The sequence below is a fragment of the Maylandia zebra genome, linkage group LG20, assembly GCF_041146795.1.
Source record: "Maylandia zebra isolate NMK-2024a linkage group LG20, Mzebra_GT3a, whole genome shotgun sequence".
NCBI lineage: Eukaryota > Metazoa > Chordata > Actinopteri > Cichliformes > Cichlidae > Maylandia > Maylandia zebra.
In genome coordinates this window covers 3,668,590-3,692,782 of record NC_135186.1, presented here as the reverse complement: position 1 = coordinate 3,692,782, position 24,193 = coordinate 3,668,590, and the positions used below count along the sequence as shown (strand labels likewise).

General features: G+C 42.5%; 4 protein-coding genes across 10 annotated transcripts; 1 reads left to right on the top strand and 3 right to left on the bottom strand.

Annotated features, from left to right (window-relative positions):
* Positions 1 to 1,304: 1,304 nt before the first annotated feature.
* Positions 1,305 to 10,242, top strand: inavaa (innate immunity activator a). Of its 2 annotated transcripts, none has more exons than XM_004558676.2 (10): positions 1,305 to 1,370; positions 5,136 to 5,233; positions 6,498 to 6,631; positions 6,720 to 6,842; positions 6,928 to 7,153; positions 7,243 to 7,296; positions 7,577 to 7,802; positions 8,008 to 8,157; positions 8,259 to 8,922; positions 9,479 to 10,242. In XM_004558676.2, the coding sequence occupies exons 2-10, from the start codon at positions 5,170 to 5,172 to the stop codon at positions 9,569 to 9,571; spliced, it is 1,734 nt and encodes a 577-aa protein (XP_004558733.2). In that variant the 5' UTR covers positions 1,305 to 1,370; positions 5,136 to 5,169; the 3' UTR covers positions 9,572 to 10,242. The 2 variants fall into 2 exon arrangements, with proteins under 2 accessions (XP_004558733.2, XP_076734389.1); XM_076878274.1 differs by lacking the exon at positions 1,305 to 1,370 and adding an exon at positions 5,015 to 5,052.
* A 1,526-nt stretch (positions 10,243 to 11,768) lies between these two features.
* LOC101463660 (uncharacterized) lies at positions 11,769 to 14,616 on the bottom strand. Of its 4 annotated transcripts, none has more exons than XM_023152885.2 (13): positions 14,391 to 14,616; positions 14,241 to 14,304; positions 14,095 to 14,167; positions 13,975 to 14,002; positions 13,576 to 13,716; positions 13,357 to 13,488; positions 13,074 to 13,257; positions 12,959 to 12,999; positions 12,808 to 12,855; positions 12,588 to 12,721; positions 12,396 to 12,509; positions 12,057 to 12,167; positions 11,769 to 11,969 (listed from the first exon to the last, which is right to left on the bottom strand). In XM_023152885.2, the coding sequence occupies exons 1-13, from the start codon at positions 14,400 to 14,402 to the stop codon at positions 11,864 to 11,866; spliced, it is 1,188 nt and encodes a 395-aa protein (XP_023008653.1). In that variant the 5' UTR covers positions 14,403 to 14,616; the 3' UTR covers positions 11,769 to 11,863. The 4 variants fall into 4 exon arrangements, with proteins under 4 accessions (XP_023008653.1, XP_023008654.1, XP_012776631.1 ...); XM_023152886.2 differs by having other exon boundaries at positions 13,089 to 13,257; positions 14,391 to 14,615; XM_012921177.2 differs by having other exon boundaries at positions 12,808 to 12,858; positions 14,391 to 14,614.
* Positions 14,617 to 15,492: 876 nt separating this feature from the next.
* On the bottom strand, positions 15,493 to 17,503 carry rpl10a (ribosomal protein L10a). The gene is made up of 6 exons (XM_004558681.6): positions 17,358 to 17,503; positions 16,856 to 16,927; positions 16,685 to 16,765; positions 16,058 to 16,206; positions 15,798 to 15,970; positions 15,493 to 15,702 (listed from the first exon to the last, which is right to left on the bottom strand). The coding sequence occupies exons 1-6, from the start codon at positions 17,360 to 17,362 to the stop codon at positions 15,532 to 15,534; spliced, it is 651 nt and encodes a 216-aa protein (XP_004558738.1). The 5' UTR covers positions 17,363 to 17,503; the 3' UTR covers positions 15,493 to 15,531.
* Positions 17,504 to 18,759: 1,256 nt separating this feature from the next.
* Positions 18,760 to 23,979, bottom strand: fance (FA complementation group E). Of its 3 annotated transcripts, none has more exons than XM_012921174.3 (10): positions 23,613 to 23,979; positions 22,633 to 23,194; positions 22,455 to 22,499; positions 22,311 to 22,367; positions 21,691 to 21,834; positions 21,490 to 21,613; positions 20,263 to 20,338; positions 20,061 to 20,136; positions 19,845 to 19,970; positions 18,760 to 19,752 (listed from the first exon to the last, which is right to left on the bottom strand). In XM_012921174.3, exons 1-10 carry the CDS (start codon positions 23,960 to 23,962, stop codon positions 19,648 to 19,650), a joined length of 1,665 nt encoding a protein of 554 aa, XP_012776628.2. In that variant the 5' UTR covers positions 23,963 to 23,979; the 3' UTR covers positions 18,760 to 19,647. The 3 variants fall into 3 exon arrangements, with proteins under 3 accessions (XP_012776628.2, XP_076734305.1, XP_004558739.2); XM_076878190.1 differs by having other exon boundaries at positions 18,760 to 19,144; XM_004558682.5 differs by having other exon boundaries at positions 20,070 to 20,136.
* Between the last annotated feature and the right edge of the window lie 214 nt (positions 23,980 to 24,193).

The window sequence follows — 24,193 nt, the reverse complement described above, 5'->3', positions numbered from 1 at the left end:
GGATTTTTTTAGAGTGTCTGAGTGCTGTGGAAATGAAAGGTTTATAGCTTGCTGTGATGTTTTGTTGCACTGGACACCATTCAAAGCACTGGGGACTGATTTGCATGCGGCTCCACTCCCCGAGGGCTCTCACGGTTCTTTCACATGGATATGGGACTCTGCTTAATTAGCTGATCTTTTCATTCCATCACGCCATGAGAGGAGAAAGCACAGGCCATCTGGAGAAGGCTTTTCATCATCTATAGACTAGGAATACCCAAGGGTCACTGATACAACCGGCTGAGGGCACATAGTAGTAGCCAGTTTGCTGTTTCAGAATTTATTTTAAGTAGTTTTAGCAATTATGTCATACACAAAAGAAACCCACATGTGCAAATTGAATTAACAGAACAACTTTAAATGTGCAATAACACATAAGTGCTGTACTTTTAAAGTTAAGATGTGAGGTAACATTATTGTATAATTGTACGCATGCAAATAGCCTAAAGGCTATTCTCATAATTAAATTTTTTTTATATAGTTTAGCATTTCATAAGTTACGCACATGTATTTTGTGTAAGAACTTGAGCAGGAGTTGGTTACAGATGTCAAATAAATGTAGTGAAGAGTAAACGTGCAACATTGTCTAAGGCAAAGTAATAATAAAAGGACCAGCATCAAATATAATAATAATAATAATAATAATAATAATGAATGTAAGCGAATTACATGGAAATGAATTACAAAGAAGATCACATGGTTAAATATAGCTTTGTGGAAACTAAACAGCAATTAAAAGTATATTTCTCTGTCATTTTAATTATGTTTTATTTATGTTAATGTGTGAATGGCTCACGCTGTACACAATTCTTCATTATCATGGCGGAGGAAAGAGGAGAGCGTGGTCTTCTCGGCCAGCACTTACCAGCCAGCTGTCCTGTTTTCTTTCTTTCTTTTAACAAAACTTTGCCTCTACCGCCTCCCTGTCGCCTTTTGTGCCTTTTCTCAAATGAAGCCCCCCCTCAGCAGTCGCGTGCTGTGTCAACAAGCAAAGCGTGTCTGGAAAGTCTGCAGCGTCGGACCAAACCAATACAAGAAGCGAGGGGGGCGTTGCAGACAGAAAAAATAAAATCTCATTCGGTTAAGCCGAAATTGCTACTATTTTACAAAAGCGTGAGCTGTGACTTAAATGTAAGTTAATTTAAAAATGAATATTTTTACATAAATACTGAAGCAAAAATCAACAAAGCTCGCCCGTAGTTTGATCCAGAAAGTGGACTCGTCTGAAACAGATGTCCGGAGCTCTTCCCTCACATCTGACCAGAGAAAGTTTGAACTCTCGCTGCCTCAGGAAAGATGCTGATGTAGAGGAACAGACCGCGAGCTGAAACGTAAGTACAGACTATTTTCTGTGCGTTAGCAACACCCGCTAAAAAAGAAGAAGTCATAAAATAACCGTCGATGTTAATGTAAACAGCAAAAAGGTAGGCAAAGCTGGAAGTTTTTATACAATTAAATTTTAGAGAAACGTTACTGAGCAGTTAGCCAAACTGGCTATTTGTGCGGTATATAATGCTTAAAACAGAAATAACTTCAAGGGATATGCTATTATGACACATCTAAACATTTCTCTCTTAATCTCTCCTTTAATCCATCATAGTTTAGATGAAAATCTTTTTCACTTTTTATTTCACTGCTTGTGTGCTTGCTTATTTTTACACTCATATAAAAGCGAGCTAAGCTAAACCATAAATATAATGTGCCTTGTGTTGATATGTGTAGATTAGTGAGCAGCTATGAAATGCTTATTTGATTTATGCGTCAGTAGTAACGACCCACTAGTATAATATGGTCTGGCGATGATACAGAGTAAGTACACTCACTCTCAGTACTTGAAAACATGCAAATCCAAGACTTTTACTTGTAATGGATTACTGGGGTGTGGTGTTTTTACTTGAGTGAAGCACTGACTACTACAGACCAGAAAAAGATGTCAGAAATACAACCACCAGACTCAATAATAACTGGGCTGCTAAATGAATGAACAGGTTGCTTTGAAAGATAAACAACCCTGCAGGACTTATGGTTGGGAAAAGGCTTGTCAGTACCAGCTGTTTTGTTGTCCTCAGCAGAAGAACAAACACAGACAGGCATGAAGTGTCACTGTGATGCTGGAGACAACACCTCTGTGTCGTCCTCCACTTCTTTTGTGAGTGGTGGGCACTTGAGGGTGACAAGCTGTAACCACATCCCGGCGATGGTCTGAGATGACCATCAGTGTCCATTCAGAGGCTTCAGAAATGATGACTCAGAGGGACAAGGTGTCATGAATCATGATCACCCCCAGCCAGTGTTTCAGCCTCTGGAGAACAATGGAGGATCTCTTCTGGCCTTTGGTATTTACACTGTCACTGGGCTGTGACAGAGCTGGTGTGTCTGGTCAGCATATGGCCTCCAGTGACTGAAAGCAGATCGGCTTGGTGCTTATTACCCCTGCATTGTCTGCCTGAAAGTGTTGTTCTGAATGAAACTTGTCAGAGGAAAGATGCTGACAACATATCAAGTTTTTGATACCATTCCTTTTGAAGCTCATGCTATCACAGCCTCTTTTACTGCTCTTTTCAAACTCAGCACTGCTTCTTAAGGCAAGGATCTCACTGCAGTGATGTCCTTTGTAATACAATACTTCATTTTTTTCTCTTGCCTGCAACTCCCCCACTCTGATACATTTTTCTTCCAGCAGCATATATTGTCTACAGAGCGGATCCATTTTGCTGAATGGATTTTGGCTTTCCATGAGACTCTGAAAAAAAAAGAAGGCATGCTGTAAAGTCGTTTGGTTTCTTCCATAGTATCAGCATTCAGAAGAGAATCTTAATTACAGGGTTCGAACAGGCCTCGGTCTGGTTTCAGGCAACCCTCACGGTCCCCGTTGGTAATTCCAGGGCCGACCACAGTGGTAATGAGCACGGAGGTGATGGCTGCAATCCAGGAGTACGCAGCTCCAGAGGCTCATGGGAAAGGGTGGTGGGGGAAGTCTGGGAGACAGTAAATCCACATTGTGATCTCTTGCCATAAACATCAACTTCCGTAGATGTTACACAGTCATGGACCAGTGACCAGTGAGGATGGGTGGGACAGTCATCTCGTACTCCTGATGTGTTTCTAGGCAGACATCATAAGCAGTGATCAAACACTTCCCTGAATTAAGATGTTTTGACTACATCAATCAGGTCTTCCGGGTGGAGACTGTGCTATCAGCAGCTTTACTTCAGGAAATGGACTGCTATTCCTGTCACAGTCAATCGTGAAAAGTCTTGGGGTTTTTTGGCGCTCCTTTACAGCGTAATGTCAACAATCCCACGGCTCCAGGTTCTTATGAAAGCTGTGACGAATGGCATCAGCGTTTTGGCAATAAACTGCGACTTCAAGTGAGAGTTTTTCCCAAACTCATCCACACACCCACCAACTCACCCACTCACTCACTCAATCAGCCTAGACCTCCGACCACAGACTCTTGTGAAAGTCTTCAGACAGTTATGGGGTGTAAGTGGGTAAATCCCACATTACCCTGTCTGTCTCTGATTACCAGGCTGGATTCCTGTTGACGTATTTAGCTTTAGATTGCTGCAGCATGGAGCCATGTGTCTGGGAGCAAAACCTTGCACCTTAAAATCTCAGCCCTGCTCCATTCTGATACTCTCTCGCTGTCTCAACAGCCTTGTCTCAATATTGACCCGGCACAGCCGCTCAAGCCACAGTTGTCAGCAGATATTGCGCCTGCAGCAGATTATTTAGGCTGGTTTTGGGACACAGGCCCTTTGTTGCAGTGTTGTTTTACTAACTCGAGCTGCTTAGCTGTGTTCCATTGTGCCACTGGCTGCTCATAGCTGTGTCAGTTCGCATGAGTTGCTGTTTTGAATGGAGAAAACCTATAGGACACACAATAATATCCTGTCAGAGAAGGTTTTCATTCACGCAGGCTCTGTGCCTTCCTTGTCTCTACAGGAAAAGGCCTGATACAATCACCAAACACAGGAGCTAAGGATTATACACAGAAGCCTTACTGTCATGTGGTGTCTATTTTCATGGCATCTTACCTCCCCTTTTATTCCTGACCAGTGACACATCATTCACTTTTCGAATGAGGTTTGGCTGGCCCAAAAAGTTTATGAATATGTGGCATTGATGCAAGGCAAGGAAATAACATCCTTTAACCATGTTAGAGACCATAATGTTGCCTCTTGTGATCTGCTAGCTTTTTTAGAAGAAGTCTGAGACATGTGAGATCCAAAATAAATTAAATGACCTACAAAATTGAGAAAATAAAGGCAGCATTCTCTGTCTCCGCTACCCTAAGGTAATATCAAGACAACAACCACACACAGACTCATGGTCTGAATGTAAATGGCTGTCAGCTTGTTGAACCCTATTTCCAATTTGTTGTTGTCACTGTCTTTCTCTTCTTGCTGTTGTTCCACTCCACACCTTGTTTTAGTTCATTATTAGTCACATGTTTGCTGGAGAGCAACAATGGGACAGAGCGGGTCATAAACAAGAATTGTGTCGGCCAGGTTTTTGTGCTCAGCATTGCACAGGAGTCAGCAGGCACCTTGTGATCTGATGCTGCGAGTACAAGCCCAGCATTTAGACATTCTTCCACTTCAAAGCTCCCAGGGGGTTTTCTGGACACTGGTTGAATGGGAGCCGAGGAAGGGGTGCACAGGGGGAACAGGTGCAGTCCATAAGTGGGGTAATTCCCGCTGCCATCTGCTTTCTTTTTCGGGGTCTGGGCTCTTTAAACGCCCTCTGACACGCCTCATGGCGACACACTCCCCTAGCCGCAGCCGCAGCATGCCCCGTCACCATGGCACCGTGATTCAGATTAACCCCGCACATGTGCCGAGTCAACCGTGGGGGTCTGCTTCTTTTGTGAGTGAGCAAAGGGAGGGCGACAGGGGTGGAGGAGGGGGAGGGAGATGGAGAGCTGCACAGATAAGTGTGTAAAAAGGACACTTGCCAGTCTTTCACTTTTGTTAAGTGAAGCAGCAGAGACAGACTTATCAAATCCATGTGAGGGGGAATACAAGCAGTTTATTCCTAGCAGTAAACGGTCTCATTTTAGTAATCTGAATAAACTTTGTTGTTTCCAACAGGTATATATAAAAAAGTCAAGAGCAGAGAGACAAGATGACGGCCATCGAGAGTAAAGAAGAGATCAGCGACACGGACAGTGGGATTATCCTAAACTCCGGTAAGGACTGTACTGAACAGATGTCCAGTCAAGTATCTGCATCTTTCATTTTTGCAGATTTCATACTGTTACTTACAACTAAGAGTTTAATGGAATTTGAGGCTCTTAGCTATATTAACATTTGAGAAATGAAATAAAAATAAATAAATCAGGTGACATTTTGTTAAATAAACTTATATATTTTTACTTTGTAAATATGTAATTGGGACATTTTGTCTGACTTTCCTCTAACATACTGCATCTTTAGCATTTTTTTAAAAGTTTGTTGCTATTTATCAACCCACGCTTTACATCAGTACTGATGTACTATATCTGCTGTAGCTCCAGTATCAATACTGACATAACAAGATAGCAAACTTCTTAGACCGCTACTCAGTGTAAGGTTTCTGCGATAGCTGCCCTGTATGAAAAGTATTGGCAGTTTCTATAATGCTTAATCCACCAGTCTGTGCAAACAGAATGATAGTTTTAATGCTATAATATAATTAATGTTGATATTCATAAATGTTACAAAAAAGCAGAAGAAATGGCAAAGCAGATTATTATTATTTTTTATTATTAAGAAGCAAAATTGTTTGCATTCCTGAACAGAAAGTTAAGTTTTAGTTGTTTAATGTTATGCTTGAGTAATTTCTGCCTTCTCAGAGAAGTTCATTGTGCTGGCTCAACTTTGGGTTTATTTTATTTTTTAGCTTTAAAAATGTTTTTAACAGATTTCTCAAATATTTGCATTTTCCTCTTTATAAGCCCTCTGTCTATTTTAACTCATTATCAGCTCACATAAGAATAATACAGTTTTAATATATGTGGAAGGTACTGTGTGTCTTTCTGACTCTGTGTCTGTCATGAAACTAATTGGAGGGGTGGAGCGTGGGCAAAGAAAGACTCCATTAAACTCTGTGGATTAGCCTTTTGTGGAAAAATGATCTGTGTTTAACTATAGTATTTAATACAGATTCATAATGTAGTGCATTTAAAAACATCTCGTCACAGCAGAGCAAATGTTAGCTTATATGACAGCATATGATGCAGACGGGAAAGTACAATACAGCTTCAGTATTGTACATAATGACCGTGTTATACGGGGTATGAGAATAAATGTTTGCACATCAGTTGTGCAGCACTGGCTGAACTGATAACAACACTTTATATACACTATATAAAATATAATAAAAAATATAACAGTGAAATTATTTTTAAGTCATTTTAAGTCAGGTTCAGACGCAGACGCAGGTAAAGCCTGATTTTGTGTGTGTTTTTGCAGGTCCCGACAGCCCCACGTCCCCAGTGAAGGACCTCACCACCCACACCAGAGCCCTGAAGCTGAAGCACCAATCTCTGGAGGAGCGTTTGGAGATCTGCCTGCTGGAGCTCCGAAAACTCTGCATCAGGGAGGCAGTAAGTGACTCCTGGATTAAAGCTTTAAATCAGTATTGAAGATTGCTTCTTTTTACATCATAACAATACTTTTGTTTTGTCCTCACAGGAGCTGACAGGTGTACTGCCCTCAGACTATCCAATGATGCCAGATGAGAAGCCACCACGTGTTCGGAGGAGAATTGGTGCTTCATTCAAGCTGGATGAAGGTCTGATCCATCTAGATAAACAGGTACAAACCACCATCAGTGTTAAGTGTTAGTGGAAAGAGTCAGCACATCAGCTGAGATGTAAGGTCAGAGTTTGTCTTTTTTTAGCACTCAGAGTTGCAAGCGCTGGAAACTGAATTGGCCCTTCAGCGGCAGATTTTTGAGGCAGCCCGCAAACTCTCGCTTGAGGAGAACCTCAGTAAGCCACAGAAGAAGGGCCGGCTGCAGCAGTGCAAGAGGGAGGAGAAGAAAGTGAAGGAACTGCAGCAGGCCGTGTTCCAGCATAGAATCAAGAGTGAGTGCAACTCACCCAGCGTCAGCAGCCAGAACAAAGGTGAGTGACTTTGCTGCCCCCTTCAGGCCAGGCTGTGCAACATGCAGTGCACTTAATGGAAATGTAAAATGTTTGGCGTTTGTGTGCAGATCTGTGCATGTCTGATGACAGCTCACTCTCCGATGTGGTGGCGCTGGATGATGGTGAGCTGAATGATTTTAAGGTTATCATGACATTCATTTAAATATGCAGTAGAAGAAAAGACAGCTCTGATAGAGCATGGTGTCACATTCAACACGCAAATCATTCTACATGTCTTTTTATGAAATTAATTGCGGGTCATGTGTAAAAACAAATATGGGTTTAAAATTCCAAAACTCACTTTAATAATGTGATTTAAATATTTTTAAAAATAGTGAATACTCTACTGACTTGTTTTCCGTTTAGAAATCATTATTTAATGTTCTCTCCAATCCTGTATAGATCTGGACATATCCAGCCCCCTTTCACCTCCAGTGTTGGACGCTTCATATTCAGATCCCCTTCAGCTGTCAGCCCAGACTGTGCAGACATCGCACCAGTCCTCAAGCGAGCTCAGTGTGGAGCACGAGCCCGCTCCCATCCAGAATTCCCCTTGGAAGGAGTCCAGTCTGGACCATCCTTACCAAAAGGCCACCAAACCTCCGTCTGCCTGCAGCAGCAGGTCCAGGTAAGGACTGAAGAATGCTAACAACTAGTGAAATACACTATTATACTCCAAGCTAGATTGTACCTTATTTTACAGTTTTCCATTTGATAGATGAACTTAGATGAAAGCAGGTGCAATGTCAGCCTTCTTGTGCTGGATTAGCACATAGTAAAGCTTCCTTTTTCTGAATGTGTGCGATATCTCATGTCATGTCTCCTGTGTGCAGTAGCCCAGCAGCAGCCCAGGTGTCTGCAGAGAGCATCAGGATTCCTCTCACTCAGTTTGTGAAAAACTCTGCCCTGCGTCACAGCAGCTCCACCAGCGCCCCCTCCACCCCGGAGCTGTTCATACGCCGGCAGTACTCCCAGTCCTTCAGGTACACAGACAAGTTATGTCAGAGTCATTTGTATTATCAGAGGAATTAAAGACAATAATGTTGTATTAATGTTTCAAATTTTACACAATATCCCTTCTCAGACTTCCAAAAAGAAAGCCATCTGACGTGGAGCGTTTCAGCTCAGAGAGCAGTCGAGGTCGAGCTAGGCTGCCCCAGCGACGCTGCGTGGCTGACTTCATGGTGCGCTCCCCGGAGTACTCTCCTCTGCGTCCTTACCAGTCCAGCTCTGAGGACAGCAGCTCAGAGCACTCGTCATCCTCTAGCATTAGCTCTCCTGGCAGGGAGAAGCCGACTGAGATCCCAAAGCTCTGCCCACCGCCTTACGGGTTCCACTTTGGAGCACAGAAGAAAGGAGTCTCTCATTTCCCCAGTATGCACAAAAATACGAGCACCAGCTATGTTAAGGCAGCGGCGGAAGATGGACCCCTCTCCCCGCAAGCTCCAGACATGGGGAAGTGCTTCATCTCTACTGTGGCACGCAGCACTCAGCAACGACAGTGGCAGGAGGGGACACCTTCACCGAGAAGCATCTTAAAGCCCCCTCCGCCTTACACCAGGCTCGTGCGGACGCCCTCGCTGAAAGAGTACCCAAACCACGCCGTGAGGCTGCTGCCCCGGGAGGTCGTATCAGAGGAGCTGAAATCGTGGCATCAAAGGAATCAGCTACAGAAGCTACTGCCAAGCTGCGGGGAACAGCAGAGCGTTACGAGCCCCATTTCACCTCACCTGCCTCCTTTTGCACAGGTAGGTACAAGCACCAGCTATGTTAAGGCAGCGGCGGAAGATGCATTAATATGTTTGACTCTTAACATATTAATGCATTGAAGCTGTTACTTTCGTAAATTAGATCAGTGATTCCAAAAGTGTGGGCTGGGATACTGCAAAGGTACTCAAGTTAGTATGTGTGCCGTTATTTATATAAAAAGTCAGGTTAAACTGGTAGTAGGTGGTGGTTAGTTTGTGGTATTACTCGTTACACTGACCTAAATTTAAAGCTCTTTTATTGACGTTTGTGTCCTAGTGATATGTGGGTCACACAATGGCATTAATGCTTTGCATTTGACTGGGTAGCATTAGCAACTAAGAGCCAACAGCCTGTGTTTTTATGTTTTGGTTTGGGTTTTTTTTTTTTCAAATACATCACTTTCTCTTGTTTTTTGATTAGAGGTTGCTTGGTCCCCATGGGATTTCTGGCAAATTGACACATTTTCACTTGAAAACAACATGAAATATTTTTTACTGAACTAGATTAGAGATCTAATGTATTTACAATGTGCTGGCTTTGTGACTTTTTTCACAGGGTTCAGGTAACCTGGTTCTCCAGAGGGCTGTAGACGGGACTCCCCTTCAGTGGTTTGTTGCCGAGGATGCTGAGATTGTGAGCCAGGTGTAGCTGACACGCCTAAAACCCCCTGCAGTATGATGACTCATTCCTTTATTTATTAAGTCTTTGGACTCTCTGTGAGATTGTTTGTTGACATAATGCAGAAAACGTGGACCTGTTGGTATCACTGATTAATTTAATGTAAGGTGGTATGCCAGTTTTATTTATTTGGTAATACATCTGAGGTGAAATAAATCTGATACAGTTTCATAGCTTATTTCAACAAAGACCATAAACTTGCTGTTGTTTGAAGACCTTTTTTTGTGGCTGGAACACATTTTGCACATGCAGTTCACCCACAGTAGATTTAAAATAGCTTTCCTCATTTCTAATATAATTTTTGACTTATATTCTATATTTATTATTTAAAGACCCCCCCCCCCCTTTTGCAACATAGACTTATCACTAAAACTATGATAGCCACCTATAAGCACGCACAGCAATAAGTTTTTAGAGGTATATGTGTAGATATACATAGTGAAATCTGTCTGATAATGATGTGAAGTGAGCTGAATCTTAACATTTGAATCTTGCTTATTAACTCCTATTAACCACTGATGCCTTTAAGGGCAATTTTGGTGAAAGTTTTCACTGCGGTATGGTGTTTCTTACTAACCGAGTGATTGTATCAGTTTTGATATGTTTTGTATATTTATAATAAAAATATTACCAAAATGACCCATCTGAGTGTATCCCGCCTCTCGCTTTATGTATGGGCTCAAAGTGTGGTCATAAATATTTTGTACTTGTAAATCAGGATTTGTATGTGTAAAAAGAATTTGTGTGTGCGTAAAAAAGATTTGTGTGTGGACTTAGCCAAAAAGTACGTGTGAAACTCTGCACTCAAGTTTCAAGTTACAAGTACGAATTTTGACCCTATTTTTCTTCCTTTCATCTGATTGGCCAATGTCATGTCAATCACAAATTTAATAATCCAATAGGAGAACAGAGGGGTTTGGCTATTGGAGGGGTGCGTTATGGAGCTTCAGGTCCTAAAATGCATATACTATTATATATTGTACATATATTTATTAGTTTCAGATGTAGCCATTCTTGTATTTTGCTTGTTTACATTATTGTATTTTGCACAACTCTGTTGCTTGTGAAGCTCGCACACAAGAATTTCACTCACATGTGCTGTACCAATGTACCTGCACATGTGATGTGACAATAAAAGTGATTTGATTTGATTTGATTTGAGGGAATAAATGCTTTTACATGCCAGTCCAGCGTTTTCCTTCATCACCTTCATGGAAAACAGTCTGTGGTGATTTTTGTTTCACAGGTTTACCTGCTTAATACAGGGACCTCCAAAGCCTGGGGGGGGGGGGGGCAGTGTTGTGGAAATGACACAGTCTTCACTAGTGGAGATAGTTACAAAGCTTTCTTCGTTATGAATTAACGATCCATGTTTTTATTGAACATTTGAAGATAAAAAAACAAACAAACAGAAACTCTTGTAGAGGACATAAGGTCAGAGATAGAAACGACAAGGAGCAGGTGCATCTAGTACAGGTAGAGCTGCTGCAAAAACCCACAGAGCTCAGCAGCCAGCGCAACTAATTCTGGATCCTTTGCTATTAGTTAGCATTAGCAGCACATGCTGCATCCGATGTGTAAGGACCTTTATGCTGAGCACTGTGACTCACAGCAGTGGTCCTGGGTCAGCCCTGACTTTGTGTTAAACTAATCCTAAAGTAACAATGGTATTTCTAACCACTGATATACCACAACTTTTTCCTTTCAACAGCTGCTGAAAGTTACGGGGACCTAGCTTCTATCGGACATTTATATAGAGATCCTCCAGCTTCAAACTGTATTACCCTTCAAGGACCTGCAGTTTAAAAAAGCGCCCCTCAAACAGCCAAACCCATCTGTTCGCTGATTGGAATGTTAAATTTGTGATTGACATGACATTGACCAATCAGCTGAAAGGAAGAAAAATAGGGTCAAAATTCGTACTTGTAACTTGAAACTTGAGTGCAGAGTTTCACACGTACTTTTTGGCTAAGTCCACACACAAATCTTTTTTACGCACACACAAATTCTTTTTACACACACAAATCATGATTTACAAGTACAAGATATTTATGACCACAATTTGAGCCCATATTTATGACAGCTGAACTGGATGAGCAGCAGAAAATGGATGGATGTTACCAAAATGTATGATTCCCTGTGACAAACACAATGAACGACCAAAAGCAGGGCATCAAAAACCATTTTATGTTTGTTTACAAATAGCCTTCAATTGTCGACGCACTAATTCACGTGAAGCACTGATGACTGTGTTTCATGAAACTACCACAAGAAGTAACTCAGTGTTACGACACAGAAAATCACAAACGTGCACAGGAGAACCAGCCGGCAGCGCTGCAGCCAGTGAGTCAGAGGATGTTGCCTCCACCTGAAGAGAGCAGTCGGTCAGTGTTTATCCAAAGTTATCAGAAATAATACACTTTTGAAAAAGAACAAACATGACGTGTCCACTTACATCCCCACTGTGGAGATCCGTCTGCAGATATTTGCCATCTTTTTCTCCCTTCCTTTGTTGGATAAGACTGCTTTGCCCCTGTGTCTGTGCCGCAAAGTATCCAGAGAGAAGCTGTAAATATAAAAGCACATTCCTCAGTTCCAACTTCTTGAAGCTTGTGATGCTTTTTTGTTGATAAAGTTGCTAATGCTGACTTTAGTAAGAGCTGTATTTGTCAAACTAGACACAGGCCCCAGGGCCAGCAGCAACCAATACTGACACGAAACGCTTCAGAAATTGGTCAATACTGCAGGCTGTTGTGCCTCTCAGTTAGTCCACCTCCTCTGAATAGTGCCATACTTTTTGTTCAGAGTCTTGCTGTTGTTCACTGGTTTTGATGGGGGGCTCTCTGGGGTTAGGATGGGAGCGGGTCCTGGAAGAGCTTCTGATGGAGTTTCATCTGGATTGTGCGGCCTGAAGTAAGACATGTTCGTGATAAATGTTACCATGTAGTTAGGATACCAAAAAATATGCCTGTTGGCTCTAGTTCACCTGTCCTCCACTGAGTATCTGTCGTCCTTGTTCATGAAAGAGCAGCTGGACTCTGAGCTCATGGGAGAGGGGCAAAAAGGGACAGCCTTCTTGCTGGAAGAGAGACGCTTTCTGGAGTCTTGCTTTTTCCTATCCTGGAGACAAAGAAGACCCTCCCTGTGGTTTATGGCTGATAACATGAGAAAAAAGCAGGAAGGTTTATTCAGGAAACCTCCCTTACCTGAGTTTGGCTGGAAATTACTGATACACAGACCCTTCTACGGATGTGCTTCTTGTTAAAAAACAAACAAACACACAGATAAAAGGCAGATTCAAGTTCAAAAGATTGCTTAAACCTACATTAGACGTTACAAGTATCCAAATATGCATACCTGCTGAGTATCTTTCTTTATGTTGTCACTTTCCTCTTGATCTACAACAATAAATCCAGCAATTACTCAAACTTTGCACACAACTGCAGAAGAAAACAAGTGACAAGAAACACACCACTGATGCAGAAACCTGTGGAGGCTCTGGGATCTGTGATGTTTCTGCAGGAGCCCTGCTGCTGCTGCTGCTGCATCATCATCCTTCTGGCTTCTTCCAGCTCAGCTAGATTTCTGTCATATCGCTTCCTCAGGTGCTCCACGTGAGCCACCATGAGTTCCACTGCTCTACTCACTCGAGCCTCCTAAACAAAGCAGGAAATAAATAGAAAACTCCTACTCCCAGTGCTGGTCCCAATATAGCAGTAACACTTGTTTTTAACTGAGCCTGACCCATAGTGTACCTGATGCACGGCACCGAGCACCTCTGCTGTGTTAGAGATCCGTTCCACGGTGCCTCCGAGGATGTCCAGGGACAGCTCCAGCTTCTGCAGGATCTCGCTGCGCTTGTTGTCCAAACACAGGCTCTTCAGTATCTGAAATCCCACAGGATTACACTTGTATTTGCAGCCTGCTGGGACCAAAAGGACTCACTACAGATAATAGCCTGCTACGTACAGTACCTCCAGGGTCTCCCTGCCTCTGCTCAGCTCTAGCTGGATGTTCTCCTCAGCCAGGTTACGGGCGTGCTCCTCCGCCTGCAGCCTCTGCTTCAGGGTGTACTGATCACAGCGGAGAGACAAGGCGATCTGAGAGAAAGCTGTCTAGGAGAAGAAACAAAAATATAACAACTTCATTCAAGTTCTCAGCGTCCTCCTGCATTTCAGATACCAGTGGCTCTGCCTGCTGTTGAGATTTAAGGATAAATAAACTTTAATGAAACCGTAGCTGTTCAGAAATACAGAAATCTTGAACTTATAATCAAATAATCCTGTATGTAAATTTTCAAGTGCAGCACATTAAAAAACAAAGTTTAAAACCTACTGAATGGATTTAATGAAGGGGAAGTGTAGACTACTTACCTCCAAATCCTTCTCTGACATCTCTACACTGTTAGGAAACAAGAAGTCTGACAGTTTGATATCACTTCTAATTAAATCTGGCGGTTATCATTTGGTTGTATTTGTACGTATGAATGTCACCTATTGAGGCCGACGCGCTCTATGATGGGCAGCTCACTCCAGCTTGCGATTGGCGGCTCCTCTTGGCTAGTTTCTGTTAAAAAGTTCAAACTGATTTAGAAACTTTTTAGACCTTTTAAAAAAATTATTATTCTTAAGCCATTAACCTTCTCCGCTGTCGTCACTGTCCGGCATGTTGGGCAGGTTGTAGCTGCTTATCTCTGCCTCTGGCTGAAAATATTTGAAAGACATTATCAGCCCTCCGAGGTGTTAAATGACTGATTAAAGGAACGGGTAGGACAGCTGGTTAGACTCACCTCAGCGCTCATTACTGCGTCAGCCTCTTTCACCAGAGTTAATCCAAATGTCAGAGAAAGCCTGATTACAGTATTCAGATTCACTTCAGAGTTCACAGTGGACTCTTCATCATTTGTGAAAGCACAAACATATTCTCACGGGTCAGTGTTTGGCTCATTTGCTCCTCAGCCTTTCTCCAGTCCTGAGAATAGATAATCCTATTAAGAGATCCACAATCAGACCAGAATAGGACGACTGGCCCAAGAGGCTCATGGGAAGCTGTGTTTTTGTATGTGGTAAATTAAAACTAGTGTTGTACCAGTTAATAAATCAAATGCACCAATTCCACAGTTCACCCTGCATCCATACTATATAATACACCATGTTATACTACACTCTATATTCTTGTAGGAGCAAAGGGAGTAGCTTGTTCACTTAATCTCATGAATAAATAATTAGGTTTTAAAGGTTTCAGCAGGACAGGACACAAGGGTACACGGGTCCCATGAGGGGATTACATAGATCAGGAACCGTAGATCTTATTAACACTCCGCTTCCCGTTTTTCACTCTACATACACATTTGTGATCTGCATCAGTCGAATATTAGACCTTTATTTACCCAAGGCCATTGGAGGACAGTTCAAGCTTTTTGCACTGTAGAGGCTGGTGAGAAAAAGTGTTTCATTTCAGGCTGTGTCCATACGAAATGACAACAAACATCTTGAGGTCCAGCTAATGCACGCCAAAGCAGACCGACAGAGACACCTAATGGCCATGCACCAAATATTTGGGATGAATACCCAGGCTCACTGGACTGGGTTGGTGGTTCAATCCCAGGGCACTCTGGTATTCCCGCTGAGCCCTGAGTTGGCCCTGATGTGTTCATAGAAGGGTGCATGTTGAGGGAAGAAGCTTAATGGTAGAATGAGGCATGAAAACCTGAGGCCCTTCCTGTAATTTCTCCCAAAACCTGAATTTCACTACATTATACAGACTAAAGTTAACAGAGTTATGTAACTATGTATTACACCGTTACACACAAGTGAATTTCAGATTATCAGTTAGTGATACAAGACCTCAGTAATGAAATCTAAAAAAATAAATCACTCAGAGCAGCCGACTTTGGAGAATCTCCACTTTTATTAATAGAAAAACTGTATTTAGTAGAGGCGCTGGGGTTTGCCCATGGTGCTCTTGACGTAGAGGGCACGCACGTTCTGCCAGTTCTTCTTCAGCAGCGACACCAGGAAGTTGACAGCCAGGTGGATGTTGTACACAAGTTCGTCTTCTGTCATCTTCACATGTCCTACGGCCACAGCCAGACAAAGCACCTACAACGAGCAGCAAGGTTACTCCACACTGATCAACTTCTTCAAACCAAGTGTTAGATAATGAAACCATAAAGCCAGGAAGCAGCAGAACACACCTTCTTCATCTGGAATTTGATGGTGGACTTGACTTCATCCACCTTTGTGTTCAGGTTCTCATTGTGGGTGAGCAGTGAGGGGAACTTGCCGGCCTTGTTCAGCCCAGGACCCAGGATACGAGGGATCTGCTTGATCAGAGACTCAGAGGCCAGGAAAGCATCATACTTCTTGGCTGGAAGAGGAAGAAACAAGCACGTTAGGAAGCCTTGACAGACTTTGGTCACAGATGAGGCAGTTTGTAATCTTGTGGACACCGTACCGAGCTTCTTGACCAGCTTCTTGTTCTTGTTGAGCTTCTTCAGAGCCTCGATGTCCATGTGTGGCATGTCGGCAGCTTTGGCCTCGTCGCAGTGCTGCTGGTCTCCCAGGATGCACACGGAGAACTTTGGCCTGGGGAGAGTCTTCAGCCTGCATGTCAACAAAACATTTTTAGTGACTGTGCTCACAACCACTTTTCAACCTCTGAGAAATAATCAACTCATTCAACATGTGATGATATAATTTGACCTTTTATGAGACCACCTGACTTTACTGTGGAGTAGAAAAAGTCTTACCCATACCACCACAGGGGCTGGCGTCCAGCTGACCTCTTAGGTGATACAAAGCAAAGTGGTCGGCATGAGGGCGTGAACTTAGCAGCTCAGCCACTCAAAGCCTCCCCTCATGTTTTAAGACCCAGGGTAGGGGTCCGCCTGCTTCGCCTTCCCCAGCAGAAAGCTGAGTAAGCTCAGTCAGACTACCCAGAGTACTTCTCCATGTCTGCTCCTGGCCTGTCTGGACTTTGATTTTTAATGTACTACATGGCCGTTAAACAGGCCGCTGTGATAATCAGACAGGGCTGGAGACGCACAGGGAAAAGGGTGGGTGAGACAGTAAAAGGTCGAACCTGACAGTGCCGGAGAAACGCTTGTCCTTCTGGGGATCATAGTTTTTCAGGCTGATCTGAAGCTCCACCGACTCCACAAACCTACAAAGAGATGACAGGTTACACACATGTCCGGTATTTTCAGTATTACACTTTAACCATTGGTTATCACAGCTGTTCGGATCTGCTTACTTCCTCGGCTTGGCCACGGAGCCCTGCAGGACCTCCTTCACGGCTTCATATAAAGTATCCCTGGAGACCTTACTGTAATGTAGAAAACGTCAGGAAAAAGGTTAACGTCACTAGAAATGCCACCAAGAGAAATAAGACGGCTAATGATGCTAAAGCACAGCGCTAAAAATTCACCAAGCAGCCACAAAAGTCGTGAAAAAAATATGTGCCGGTTATTTAAGAGCATTAAACTAAACAGCAGAGATTAGATGAAGACTGTAAATGTATTTTAAATACGCGGATGACGACGGATTACATTTGAGAAACTTAGCGCGCTGACGGTGCACCGGCGATGAACCGGTCCCATGCCGCACCTTTAACGTCAATAAACTACAACATACCATGAAATACAAACAAAGCCGGACAATATTACGACTCTACGTATCTAGAAGAATAACACAGTAGAGAAAAGCGCGTTTAAAATGAGGTTTTTAATCATTTATTGGGAAAAATGCGGCCTGACCTCATCTTGGTAGCTCGTCGCTCTCGTCGTGCTACGCTGGAAAAGGAAGTGACGTCGTACGTTACGCGACATAAAGGCGATCCGTGACGTCATCAGAAAGCGCGAGCTTTTTTCCCAATAGAAATCAACAAAACCTATATCATAAAACAGCAAGCATAAAAATATCTATTTAGTAGTAATTGAAAAATGTGTGCCTGTGAAGAAACATATACATAAAAATAAAATACCTGTAAAACTACATAAAGATTCTTACCTACTTATAAAGCTAAATAGTTACATAATAGCTACATAATTCAGCTGTCTTTGTCAAACTTTGTCATTACAGTTTTTATGCTGTTGTAAATTATAATATCAAAAGTTGAGCTCTGGCTGTTTCAGGTACTTTTTTTTGTTCCAAAATGATAGTCCTGTGAAAAATCCCTGACAATTTCTATAAGGATAAAGAGTGTAAATGACAACCAAGTGCTGTTAATCAGATGCATTTGCTTGAACTCCCTTATAAATCAGTTTTCTTGTGTGGAGCATTTAGGTATGTTAAACCAAACAACATATCGGCACAAACACCTCATACCAACTGGTGGAGTGATGATCTGTGCTTGTTTTGCAGCCACAGGAGCCTGGGCACCTTGCAGTCATTGAATCGACAATGAACTTCTCTGTATACCAAAGTATTCTAGAGTTAAATGCGAGGCCATTGGTCTGACAGCTAAAGCTTGTCACAAATTGGGTCATGTGACAGAACAATGAGCCTAAGCACATCAGCTAATCTGTAACAGAATGACTGAAAAAGAGTCAAGATGTTGCAATGGCCCAGTCAAAGTCCAAACTTCAACCTGATTGAGATGCTGTGGCAGGATTTTAAGAGAGCTCAATGAAGTGAAGCAACTTTAAAAAAACAAACAAAAAAACAGTGGGTCAGTATTCCTCCACAATATGAGATTCTGATAAAGCAAAACAAAGCAGAAAGACTTCACGTTATTGCTGCTACAGGTGGTTCTAGAAGCTACTGAATTATGAGGTGTGTATTAATAGATTTTGAGGCGCTGTAAGACATTTTTTGGGAACCCCGAAATTTGAATAACTTTTTTTAACCTTTAAAAAAATGGAGGCTTTGAGACAGTGTGGTCACCCGAATGCCAATCACTCTCATATCTTTTGGACGTGTACACAATTGACCTCATTTTGGGATAGTATATCCAAGTTAACAGATGACATCATGTCCTATGCATCCCTAAGGATCTCAGGATCTTCCTACTGGGTTTGCTACCCAGTGATTTGATTCTAAAAAAGGAAAGATATATTTTTTAAATCCCGTTGATCGCATTTGAAAAGGCCATAACAAGGAAAATCCTTAAGAAGGATCCTTCCCGAGTAGAGCAAGTGCTAGAGATTATAGAGGAAATACATCTGATGGAGAGACTGACTTTCTTTGTACGACTTAAATGTCATCTTTTTCAACAACTTGGACTAAACGGCATAAATATAAGCACAGGCTTGAAGATTCTGTCACTTAATTCATGATGCTTGGAACAGTGCCCCAATTTGTTCCCCTTTTATTTTTGTTATATTCTTGTCACAATGAAAATTCAAAATAAAAAGTTGCAAAAAAAACCCCTGAGGCTTTGAAAATGAATACAATTAATTGACATTATGATCTAATCCACCCATCCATTCAGCCTAGCTTCTGCTTATCCAAATTCAGGCTGTGGTGGCAGCAGGTTATGCAGGGCCCTTCTTCCCAGCAACACTTTCCACTTCCACACGGGGATTCTGAGGCATCCCCAGGTCTGAAGACAAGAAATACATGCAACAAATTTGAGGTCTACCCCAGGGTCTCCTTCTAGTTGAGTATGCCTGGAAACCATCCAATTGGAAGCCCCCATGAGGCATCCTCACCAGATGTATAAGCCAACTCAATGGAGCCAGTTATAATTTATAATAATTATAAAAATAAATACCATATAAGTAATAATAATGTTTGCTAAATGAGATATTGCAAAAAAAAAAATTGCAAATATTTGTAAAGACTGACCAATAAAAGTCTGCAGGTTACAGTAATTCAGTATCAACTTTGTCCTAATACTAGATTGAGTTAGATACATGGGTGTGTTGTATTCAGGAGTGCAAGGATTAGCATTTAGGAATCGTTATTGTAGGACCTGTGAACAGTCAGAGTAATAAAAAATAATATCAGCCCTGTCAGACTGGTGAATTAAGATTCTTCATTGTCAGTTTAATTTATTTATACAGGGGTTTTTTTTAATGTAAATTAGTTGAAAAGGTGGTGAGGTCATGTGTCCGCGATTCGTTTTAAAGCAGCTTGTAGAGACTTCTTCAGGAAGGTCTCATTTAACATCAGGCAGCTGGACAAGGAGTGTTTGTGTGCAGCAGTCACCTGGAAATGCAATCATTTATACGCAGAAGGTTATCACACACCATTTCATCCACTGTACAGACGTTATCTGTGATCCCAATCTGCATACTTACATCAGTGCTGTATTTGGTGAGTACTGTGAGCATCATTTTTGCAAACTTCACAGACTTTGTGAAACGAGGAGCCTGACTGACGAGCTGTTCTGTGAACTGTGTGAAAAGTTCTTCATTCAAGACAGGCTGTTGGGGGGAAACAGGCAAAACAGGTGGCTCAGTGGCAGTGAGTATTATGACTAACAGCTCTTGCAGCTCTTTCCCATGAATAATCACCTGGATTACCTTTGAGTCTAGCAAGCTGTGGATAATAGACAGCACTGCCTCACTCCATGCAATCTTCAATGTCATTCTTTAAAAACAAAACATAAAAAAGCAGGAGTGTTAGTCATTTACTACTAACCATGTGTCCGTTATTATGCGAAGCTTCTTTGTCGCAGCAGTTACAAGTGAAAACAGAACGTAACTTTATACTTACTGAACCACCAGCAGTCTGTAGTGAGAATCTAGGCAGCTTTCTATCAGTCTGCTTAGCAGCTCGGCCTGTGGAGGCCCTGAAAACAAAACAATGTTCAAAAGGATTAATTCATGCTGGGAGCAAAGCCTGAGTAAAAGGAGCTCTATCACATCAAAGCATCTGTCCTGTTAATGTGTACTTAAACCAGAGCTCTGAATCCGTGCCTGCTCTGCTGCTCTGCAACTCTCCGATTTCCCTGAAGCAATCAGTGCACATACACGCTCACCAGCTGGGTCATGAGGTACATCTTTTCAACTGCTTGTTAGCATACATTATCAATCAGTATGAGCAATTGTATCCGTAGAGAGATGAACACATGACCCGCTGAAGTTATAACTGAGCATCGGAGTGAAGAAGAAAGGTTATTTTAGTGACTTTGAACGTGACATGGTAGTAGGTGCAAGCTGGTCTTGTCTGAGTATTTCAGAATCTGTTGATCCACTGAAACAGCTGGAATCAGAGGAGAATGGACAGACTGCTTCAAGCTGGGCACGGCAACAGTAATGTAAATAACCACTAATTGCAACCAAGGTATGCAGAAGAGCATCTCTGAATGCACACCACGATGAACTTTGAAGCAGATGGGCTACAGCAGCAGAAGACCACACTGGGTGTCACTCCTGTCAGTAATCTCCAAAAGTTGATTCTGTTCATCTGGACGTAGCGTTTTGTGGGAGAAACGTTTCGTCACTCATCCAAGTGACTTCTTCAGTCTCAGCTGACTGCAGGTTTCCCCAAATCTTATAAACAGTACATTTGCTGTCAGTAATAACAGGAAATGGGCTCAACAACACTGGACAATAGGAGATTGGGAAAAATGTTGCCTGGTCTGATGAGTCTCGATTTCTGCTGCAACATTCAGATGGTAGGGGGAGAATTTGGTGTAAACAACATGAAAACACGGATCCATCCTGTCTCGTATCAACTGGTCAGGCTGGTGGAGATGGTGAAGTGATGCACTTTGCAGAAAAACTGATTGACATGTTGCATCACAGTATTAAGAAAAGTGCAGGACATATTTATCACTTTTGCACATGTCACACTGTTTTAACTGAGTGCTTGTAAACACCAGACCTTATTAAATCACATACCATCTTAGCATCTGACCAAGATCACAAACCCGAATGAAGGACATCATTAAGTCATTTCTGTAGTCACTTTCAGTGAAACGTTTTCCTTTCATCTCACCTATGTTCTCGTTCTCTAGTACTGGTCCGATTAGAGCCTGGCACACTGGTCTGGGATAGCGGCTACACAGTGATGTCACTGCGGTAACCAGACACCTGGAGGCCGGCTCTGACAGGGACAGCACCTGTAAGGTGAAACAATATTCTGTCAAGATGAAACACAGCAACACATGTTGCTTATTTTTCATATTCGGTGTTATACCTTCTCCAGCAGAAGGCTCTTGATGAGCGTTGCAGCAGTGCTGTAGCTGAGGTCAGGAGAGAGGGCCAAAACACTGCTGCACAGTTTAGGCAGCGCCTGGTCAGGTAAGCCCGGCAAATTCAGCATGCTGCATAACACCTCCACCTAAACAGGGCAGGTAAGGACCTGGGTTCAGTCCAATCACAACTGCAGATTATACATAAAATATTGATATATTCTCTGGAACCCAACAGAGACCAATAAGAAAATGCCTCTGATACTCACTTAATGGTCCCAACCACTGGTGTCAGTCCTATATTAAATATCTTTTATTCCTCCTATAAATATGATCTTGTTTATAGGAGTGTGTGCTTAAGATACACCCTCAGCTCAGCCCTAAGGATTTTAAATAGTATAACAGATTTAAAAGATTGCCCTGCACCTTCATTCTTTTTAATGAACAGCAGGGGGCGACTCTTCGGGTTGCAAAAAGCAACTCTGGTTTCATGGAAATGTGTGAAAACAGCTCTTTTGCACTTTAATCGACAGTTTCTATCTTGTTGAATAGTTTTATTTTGTAATTTAAGTCAAATCCACCCGTTTTCGAAGTAAAAGCGCAGGTTAAATTATTGAGGACATACTTGGTTTGAGTCACAGTTGTTCAGCACTTTGAACACATCTGTGGAGCTCTGGTCCCACTGAAACACACAAAAAGAATGACAGTGAGACTAAATGTCACTTACTGTCTGCACTGAATGAGCTAGAAGAAAATAAAATCTTCTTACCTCCGTCTGACTCTCCAACAACTCTTTTATCTGAGGAATACAGACCTAATCAACACAAAAACAGTAAATCAGCTCATCGTTTTACAACTTCTGCTTCTCTAAGGACAAAACAAACATTGGAATTGGCAGAAAGATTTCAGTGTGGAGAGGGTACCCTTCTTTGTATAGTGGTTTTTACCTTTATCTGTTCAGGCAGGCCACCACACGAACTGTCTGAGGCTGGAGTTTCTGCTGCAACATCACTTTCTGGCGCTCCCGACATTTCCTTGGGAACTCTCAGTTCTTCAGCTGTGACACACTCATTATCATCCATCTTTATCCGTTTACTCTGTGATCCCGTTTCTTCACCATCAGACCCCACGCTGACAAAACTGCCCTTTCTCTTCCTCTGTGTCCCCAGCTCAGATAAATCAGATGTACTCTGGGATTCAAATTCTGCCGTTTGACCACTGAAGCACTTGGTCCATCCTCCAGTTTCAGCAGATCCGATCAAACCCTGGGAGAGCTCCTTTAGTCTTTGGCTGCACGGTGTGGTGTACAGAGGCACCTCACGGTGGGTTTCCAGGTCTCTTTCGAGTTGTCTGCACAGAGCAGTCACCCACGGGTTTGGACGAGAGTCCTGGCTGAGACATTTGATCAGATGGAGTACAGCGGTCCGAGGAAGAACAGAATGCACCAGGTGGATGAATGACAGCAGGTTTTGTTTAAATAAAGGTGGAAACAGGCAGACTAGTGGTTTACTAGAAGAGGTAAGGAAAAACCAAAGAAACCGTCAGCTGGTCTCTGAAGTTGTGTAGACAAAGAAAAAGTTCATGTTTAAGAAAAAAGCAGGAGTTAGAAAAAAACATAAAACTGATTTGTGACTATCAGTATTTATGACACTTTTTTTCACAAATGTAAATCATTTTGGGGGAGATTTGTGCTTGCTAAATACTGATTAAAGGGACTTCTTAGAAAGGAATTTTGTGAATTTTTCTTAATCAGACTGCAATAAAAGCAAGGAAATGTGGCAAAGGACCCCAGATCTAAAACAAAAGAGGTTAGGAAACACTGATTTGATCTTCACCCTACTTTTCACACGTGTGTGTGTTTACCCTAGAATATCTATGTGAATACTAAACTAACTCTACACTGTTTTTTTCTGTGTACTTTACTCACACGGTTAGAAACTCAGTGTCAGCCTCGGTGTGGGTTATTTCGTCTCTGCACAGTGTTTCTATGAAGCCACACAGTGAGCTCTCGGGGTTAGCCCGTTGCTGCCTGTGGAAGACGCCCAGCGCTCTCGAGGCCCCGGAGGTTCCGGACATCAGTGACCGAAGCAGCAGCCTCGACTGCCCGTCAAATCCGCTAAGAAACATGCCGGAGTTCAGACAGCTGTGTGCCCCATCTCCGGGTTTGTCCTTGCCGTCTCGCCCAGACACCTGTGGCTTCATCCCAACCTCACTATACCGCCAAAGCTGTTTACATTTCTTCTTCGACACCGGTAAAGGGCTAGATGAGTTCAACATCGCCACCTAGTGGTCAGATGTGCCACTGGCGACACAGCACGATTTATCCTGCGGCGTATACTAGTTAAACAAAAGCCAGAAATTCCTGAATAGAACGAGATTGCCATCATCTCTCAGTCGTTTCCACTTTAAGTCTTTATTTGGAGACCACAGTGGAGCTACTCAACAGCATAGATAAATGTATTTTTGTTTGCTTAAAGGTTAGACTCGTCCAACTAGCCCATACTTGCC

Coding starts and splice junctions, on each gene's coding strand:
- fance (XM_012921174.3), bottom strand. CDS start 23,962: ATGTTGAACTCATCTAGCCCTTTACCGGTGTCGAAGAAGAAATGTAAA. Junction 23,195..23,612: donor GACACTGAGTTTCTAACCGT/GTGAGTAAAGTA, acceptor TACCTCTTCTAG/TAAACCACTAGTCTGCCTGT. Junction 21,614..21,690: donor AGAGCCTTCTGCTGGAGAAG/GTATAACACCGA, acceptor TTCACCTTACAG/GTGCTGTCCCTGTCAGAGCC.
- LOC101463660 (XM_012921177.2), bottom strand. Junction 13,258..13,356: donor TGCTCGGTGCCGTGCATCAG/GTACACTATGGG, acceptor TGCTTTGTTTAG/GAGGCTCGAGTGAGTAGAGC. Junction 12,722..12,807: donor TAATTTCCAGCCAAACTCAG/GTAAGGGAGGTT, acceptor CTTTGTCTCCAG/GATAGGAAAAAGCAAGACTC.
- inavaa (XM_004558676.2), top strand. CDS start 5,170: ATGACGGCCATCGAGAGTAAAGAAGAGATCAGCGACACGGACAGTGGG. Junction 7,297..7,576: donor TGTGGTGGCGCTGGATGATG/GTGAGCTGAATG, acceptor AATCCTGTATAG/ATCTGGACATATCCAGCCCC. Junction 7,803..8,007: donor GCCTGCAGCAGCAGGTCCAG/GTAAGGACTGAA, acceptor TCCTGTGTGCAG/TAGCCCAGCAGCAGCCCAGG.
- rpl10a (XM_004558681.6), bottom strand. Junction 16,766..16,855: donor TCCGTGGCCAAGCCGAGGAA/GTAAGCAGATCC, acceptor ATCTCTTTGTAG/GTTTGTGGAGTCGGTGGAGC. Junction 15,703..15,797: donor TCAAATTCCAGATGAAGAAG/GTGTGTTCTGCT, acceptor TGCTCGTTGTAG/GTGCTTTGTCTGGCTGTGGC.